Here is a 7,581-nt window from a genome sequence, read left to right on the forward strand (position 1 = left end):
ATCCAGTATACAAAGGTAGAGATAGTCAATGTATTCTTCTAAGATGATAATGAAATAAAAATTATATGTAACAAAAGGCCATGGAAAGAAAGACCAAAAATTAATTGGAAATGAAATAATCTATTCCTAAAGAATGAGTGGGTTAAACAATAAATCATAGAAACAATTAACAACTTCATTCAAGAGAATGACAATAATGAAACAACCTACTAAAACTTATGGAACATTGCAAAAGCAGTTCTTAGGGGAAGTTTTATATCATTGAATATCTACATGAATAAAATAGAGAAAGAAGAGATCAATGAACTGGGCACGCAGCTCAAAAAGCTAGAAAAAGGACAAATCGAAAATTCTGAAGTAAATACCAAATTAGAAAAACTGAAAACCAAAGGAGATATGAATAAAACTGAAATTAAGCAAACTATTGAGCTAATAAATAAAACTAAGATTTGGTTTTATAGAAAACAATAAAATTGATAAACCTTTGGTCAATTTGATTTAAAAAAAAGAAAGAAGAAAACCAAATTACCAATAACAAAAATGAAAAAGGTGAACTCACTTACAATGAGGAGGAAATTAAAACAATAGTTAGAAATTACTTTTCTCAACTGTATACCCATATATTCGACAATCTAAAAGAGATGGATGATTATTTTAAAAGATATAAATTGCCCAGATTAACAGAAGAGGAAGTTGAATACTTAAATAACCCCATCTCAGGAGACTAGACAGGTTTGAGAGAGAGGACCGTAGCAGGCACGCCCTAGCCAGGCACAAGCCGGTGTTCAACGGGGACTGTTCCTTTGATATGGAGGCTGAACTCACACCTCTGGAATCCGCTATCAATGTGCTGGAGACCATTAAAACGGAGTTTACTCTCACAGAGGCAGTGGTAGAATCCAGTAGAAAACTGGTCAAGGAGACTGCTGTCATCATTTGTATCAAAAACAAAGAATTTGAAAAGGCTTCAAAAATTTTGAAAAAACATATGACCAAGGATCCTACAACTCAGAAATTGAGACATGATCTGCTAGGCATTATCCGTGAAAGGAATGTCACACATCCAGTGATTCAGAACTTTTCCCATGAGACCTTCCAGCAGAAGATGTTGCGATTCCTAGAGAGCCACATGGATGATGCCGAGCCTTATCTCCTCACGATTGCAAAGAGGGCTTTGAAATCTGAGCCATCGTCTTCCTCATCGTCTGCTCCTGCTGCCACAGCTGACACATCTACTGTGGCCGCTGTGGCTCCAGCTCCCCCTGCCAGTGTCACAGCTAATGTTGCTGTTGCTACTCTGGGTGAAGGTCCTGGGAATATGAAGGAAGACAAACAGCTGGCCCTGGAGCCCGTAGAGAAGCCACTCAAAGAGCCCATGAGAGAGTTACCTGAAAGTCCTTCCACATTTGGGATTTCGACTCTGAAGAGAGCTTTTAAGAGCCTTTCTGATTCACAAGACCCTGAAGCGGCTTTCACTAAATTGGACCAGAAGGATGTTATAGTTCCCAGGCCAGTGTCTCCTTCAGCAGCCCTCAGAAACAAGAGACAGAGACAAGATGAAAGTTCTGCCTCAGAGTCTACAGATAACTCTGAACTGCAGCCCAAGAATAAGCGTATGACAATAAGCAGATTGGTTTTGGAGCATGACAGCCAGGGCAGTGAGCAGAGTGACAGCCCAGACTCCTCCCAAGAGACCATTGTGTCTTCAGATTCCAACTCTACCGTCCTGAAGCTGCACAATCAGCCCCTGTCTGGGGAGAAGAGTCATAAAGCACACAAAGACAAATGGAGCAGCCCTAATGGGCTTGAAGAAAAAGATACCTGGTTGGAGGAGGAGGAACTCTTTCACGTCCAGGGATCAGATGGAAACAGCAGTTCAGCCGGTGGAATAAAAAAGCAGAAATGGACTGTGCAAGAGAGTGAGTGGGTCAAGGCTGGAGTGAAAAAATATGGGGAAGGAAACTGGGTTGCTATTTCCAGAAACTTCCCCTTTGTGAACCGAACAGCTGTGATGATCAAGGACCGTTGGCGGACCATGAAAAAACTGGGAATGAACTGAAAACTTTTAATTTTCTCAAAGTTAATAGGGGCATGTCTTCAAATAATAGCCCTCTATTCCTTGCTTTCTTCCAGAAGTTGGGCTAGGGTAATGAGAGTGCTGGGCACCCTGCTTCTTTGCGTGGGAAGGCCCTTATCCCATTTTTGGGCTGTCAGAAAGCATATGGAGTTGAGGAGAGTCCCAGCCCAGCCTTCTCGGAAGGAATGACTGAGGCACACAGTTTGAGGAGGACCAGGAGGCAGTCAGCATCCATTTTCTCGTGTGGCTTAAAACAGAACTGAAACCCCTGTTGGTCAGTAGAAACGGCTCCCAGGCAGAATTGTAGCTGAAGCCGAGTCCAGGAGCGTCCTCTGTCATGAGTTCAGGTGGAAGAGAGTTGTGTCCGTCATGGAAGAAGGTTTTCATCAAGGTCAATCCACCCGGGCCCCTAAATGGCCGTGACATCGGTTCTTTCCTGGGCCAGAGGCAGCTTTGAGCCCTGATTCCCATGGGGCTGAACTGGGGTGGGTTTTTTTCCTTTTGTAAAATTATGTGTTGTAGGTGAGCTTAGTCTTTCCCCTTCTGCTCTGGACTCCGGAAGCTTTAAAGAATCCTGAATATAGCTCTTAGTTCTGTTTTTAGTTTGTGAGATGTTTGCAGATGCTTGAATCCCCTTGTGCTTTTAAGGTTGGTGTCGTCTCGCAGGCGCTCCCCACTCCTTCCAGCTACTTCTGTATTTTGTGCTTGCTGTCTGTCTCTCTCGGACACCCTGGAGGAAAGGCCTCAAGGTCTCTTTTTAGCCACAAATTTCAGTAAAATGTTTTCTGTAATCTTTTTTTTTTTAAAAGAAAGATGAATACTAATTATTGTCCATTACTTGTAGCATTCTTCATTAAAATACTGTTTCCCTCGCAAAAAAAAAAAAAATAAATAACCCCATCTCAGAAAAAGAAATTGAACAAGCCATCAATAAACTTCCTAGGAAAAATATCTCCAGGGCCAGGTGGATTCACAAGTGAATTCTATCAAACATTTAAAGAACAGTTAGTTGCAATACTATATAGACTATTCGGGAAAATTGGGGAAGAAGGAGTCCTACCAAATTGTTTTTATCATACAAATATGGTTTTGATACCTAAACCAGGAAGAGCCAAAACAGAGAAAGAAAATTATATACCAATTTCACTAATGAATATAGATGCAAAAAATTTAAATAAGATTTTAGCAACAAAGATTACAGCAAATTATCATGAGAATAATACATTATGATCAGGCAGGATTTATACCATGAATGCAGATCTGGTTCAATATTAGGAAAACTATTGACATTATTGATCATATCAACAACAAAACTAACAGAAACCACATGATTATCTTAATAGATGCAGGAAAAGCTTTTGACAAAATACAACTCCCATTCCTATTGAAAACACTGGAGAACATAGGAATAAAAGGAATTTTCCATAAAATAATAAGCAGTATCTACCTAAAACCTTCAGCAGGCATGATATGAAATGGGGATAAGCTAGATGCAATTCCAATAAGATTAGGGGTGAAACAAGAATGCCCATTACCATAACTATTATTCAATATAGTACTAGAAATATTAGCTGTAGCAATAAGAGAAGAAAAAGAAATTGAAGGAATTAGAATAGGCAAAGAAGAAGCTAAGTTATCGCTCTTTGCAGATGATATGATGATATTCTTAGAGAATCCCAGAGAATCAAGCAAAAAACTACTTGAAATAATAAGCAACTTTGGCAAAGTTGCAGGTTACAAAATAAACCCACACAAATCTTCTGTATTTCTATATACTACCAAAAAGAAGTCCAACAGCAAGAGATAGAAACAGAAATCCCATTTAAAGCTATGGTAGACACTGTAAAATATTTGGGAGTTTATCTGCCAAAACAAACCCAGGGACTATATGAACACAATTGCAAAACACTTTTCACACAAACCAAATCAGATCCAAGTAAGTGGGAAAACATCAGTTGTTCATGGGTGGGTGGAGCCAATATAATAAAAATGACAATTCTATCTAAATTAATTTACTTATTCAGTGCTATACCAAACAAACTATCAGATAATTATTTTGTAGAGCTAGGAAAAAAATATCAAAATTCATCTGGAAGAACAAAAGGTCCAGAATTTCAAGGGAAATAATGAAAAGAAATACTAGAGAAGGTGGCCTAGCTCTACTGGACCTCAAATTGGATTATAAAGTAGCAATTATCAAAACCACCTGGTATTGGCTAAGAAACAGAAGGGTAGGCCAGTGGAATAGGTTAGGTAATCAAGAAACAGTAGTCAATGAATATAGCAATCTACTGTCTGATAAACTCAAGGACCCAAGTTTCTGGAATAAGAACTCACTGTTTGGCAAAAATTTCTGGGAAAACTGGATAAAAGTGTGGTGGAAACTAGGTATAGACCAATGCCTCACACCATACACAAGAGTAAAGTCCAAATGGGTACATGATCTAGGTATAAAGAATGATACCATAAATAAATTAGTGCAACAAGGAATAATGTATTTATCAGATTTATGGAGAATTTTTTTTAAGGTCTTCTATTATCTGAACCCATTTTAAGTTCCCTTTGGGGGCAGAGGCCTTAACTTCCTCTGACAGTATGCCTTGTTCTTCCTCATCTGAAAGGATGGGGGGAGACACCTGTTCCCCAAGAGAGTAACCTTCTATGGTCTTATTTTTTTTCCTTTTTTGGGGCATTTTCCCAGTCAGTTACTTGACTTCTGAGTTTCCTCTCCACAACCACCTTGCCTCCCTTTCTGCCCAGCCAGTGCTTGGGGGCTGATTCAAACCGGCTGCTCCCAAGCCTTAGGAATTTTTGGCAGTGACTGGACTGTTATTCAGTGTGAGATTAAGGTCAGCTGCTCAGGGGGTTTATGAGGAGACCTTCAACAATGGATGCGGGCCACTGCCTGCTTTGGGAGCCTGTGTCTGCTGCTGCCTCTGCTGCTGCCTCCTGAGGGGCCCTGAGTTATGGGGACACCCCACTCCCCTCTCAGCCAGCCAAAAAGACCCTCTCACTGACTTTTGGCACCTGTGGGTTGAGGGATCTGCGCTGCCACTGGAGATTCCCACCCTGAAGCCCGGTCAGATCTGCTCCCCTTGGTGCCACATGGCCAAGGCAAGGCTGGGCTCTGCTTTCTGTCCAGTGTGCAACAGACCTTTCCCGTTGGTTTTTCAGGTCTCTCTGGAACAGAAATCTCCTCCATCCTGGTGTTCTGTGGTTTCTGCTGCTCTAGAATTTATTGAGAGTTCTTCTTTACATGTATTTTATGGACTGTGGGGTAAGAGCTAAGCATATGTGTATCTTACTACTCCACCATCTTGGTTCCTCCCGAAGAGAAGAGTTTTTGACTAAACAAGAGATAGAAAGCATTATAAATGCTTTAAAATTAATAATTTTGATTACATAAAACTGAAAAGTTTTTGCACAACCAAATCCAAAGCAACCAAGTTTAGGAAGGAAGCATAAAGCTGGGAAAGAATTTTTGCAACTAGTATCTGTGATAAGACCTCATTTCTAAAATACATACAGTACTAAATCAAATGTACAAGAATACAAGTCATTCCCCAATTGATAAATGGTCAAAGGATGTGAACAGGCAGTTGTCAGAGGAAGAAATTAAAGCTATCTATAGTCATATGAAAATATACTCTAAATCACTATTGATTAGAGAGATGCAAATCAAAACAACTATGATATACAACATCATACCTATCAGTTTGGCTAACATGACAAAACAGGATGTTGATAAAGGTTGGAGAAGATGTAGGAGAGTTGGAGCACTAATTCATTGTTGATGGAGCTGTGAACTGATACAACCATTCTGGAGAACTATGCCCAAAGGGATACAAAAAGGTGCATACCCTTGACCCAACAATATAGCTTCTAGGACTGTATTCCAAAGAAATCATAAAAATGGGAAAGGATCCCACATGCATAAAAATATTTATAGCAGCAATGGCTTTGTGGTGGCTAAAATCTGAAAATCAAGGGAATGCCCATCAATTGGGGAATGGCTGAATAAATTGTGGTATATGAATATAATAGAATAATATTGTGCTATAAGAAAGAACGAACAGGATGACTTCAGAGAAGCCTGGAAAGACTTATATGAACTGAAGCTGAGTGAAAGGAGCAGAAGCAGGAGAACTTTGTACACAGCAAAAATCACAGTGTTTGAGGAATTTTTCTGGTAGACATAGAACTTCATTGAAATGCATGGACTTAAAAAATTTCCAGTGGACTCAAGACAAATTGCCAGAGAAAGAACTATGGAACTGGATCACAAATAGAAATAGACCATTTTCTTTTGTATTACATTTTGTTTTGTTTTATAGTTTCTCTCATTCATTTTAATTCTTCTATGCAACATGTATTTAATAGGAATGTACGTGTAGAACCTATATAAAATTGAAGGCAGTCTCAGGGAAGGAATGGAAAGGAAAAGGGTAATGAGGAGGAGGGAGGGGAAAAATCTAAGATATATGGAAGTGATTGTCGAATTCTGAAAATAAATAAAATAATTTAATTTTAAAAAAATAAAAAAAGCTATTGAGCTAGTAAATAAAACTAAGAGTTGGTTTTATTAAAAAAACAATAAAATTGACAAACCTTTGATCAATTTGATTAAAAAAAGAAGAAAACCAAGTTACCAATTTCAAAAATGGAAAGGGTGAACTCAACTCCAACAAGGAGGAAATTGAAACAATGATTAGAAATTACTTTGCCCAGCTATATGCCCATAAATTTGACAATCTAAGTGAGACAGATGAATATTTTAAAAATTATAAATTGTCAAGATTAACTGAAGAGGAAGTTGAATACTTAAATAACCCCATCTCAGAAAAACTTAATTGAACAAGCCAATAATTAACTCCCTAGGAAAAAATCTTCAGGGCCAGATGGATTTACAAGTGAATTCAATCAAATATTTGAAGAACAATTAATTCCAATACTATATAGACTATTTGGGAAAACTGGTGAAGAAGAAGTCTTCCCACATTCTTTTTATGTTACAAATATGGTTCTTATACCTAAACCAGGAAGAGCCAAAACAGAGAAAGAAAATTATAGACCAATTTTTCTGATGAATATAGATGCAAAAATTTTAAATAAGGGGGGAGGAGCCAAGATGGCAGAGTAGAAAGATACACATATGCTAGCTCCCAACCCACAGCCCATAAAATACCTGTAAAAAAGAACTCCCAAAAAATTCTGGAGCAGCAGAAGCCACAGAACAATGGAGTAGAAGAGATTTCTGTTCCAGAGAGACCTGAAAAACCAACAGGAAAGGTCCATTGTGCACCAGACCCAGAGCAGAGCCCGGCCATGCCTTGGCCACATGGCACCGAGAGGAGCACATCCAAGCAGGCTTCAGGAACAGAATCTCCAGCAGCAGCACAGGTCCCTCCACCCACAGGCTCCAAAGGTCAGTGAGACGGTCTTTCCAGCTCGCTGAGAGGGGAGTGGGGTGTCCTCATAACTCAGGCCCCTCAGGAGGCAGCAGT

At 39.3% G+C, this 7,581-nt stretch overlaps 1 protein-coding gene across 1 annotated transcript; it reads left to right on the forward strand.

Moving 5' to 3' along the window:
- Nucleotides 1-731: 731 nt before the first annotated feature.
- On the forward strand, nt 732-2,969 carry LOC140505592 (telomeric repeat-binding factor 2-like). Its single transcript, XM_072611727.1, has one exon. The coding sequence runs from the start codon at nt 809-811 to the stop codon at nt 2,057-2,059; it is 1,251 nt and encodes a 416-aa protein (XP_072467828.1). The 5' UTR covers nt 732-808; the 3' UTR covers nt 2,060-2,969.
- Nucleotides 2,970-7,581: the final 4,612 nt, after the last annotated feature.

This window comes from Notamacropus eugenii, chromosome 5, assembly GCF_028372415.1.
Source record: "Notamacropus eugenii isolate mMacEug1 chromosome 5, mMacEug1.pri_v2, whole genome shotgun sequence".
NCBI classification, from domain to species: domain Eukaryota; kingdom Metazoa; phylum Chordata; class Mammalia; order Diprotodontia; family Macropodidae; genus Notamacropus; species Notamacropus eugenii.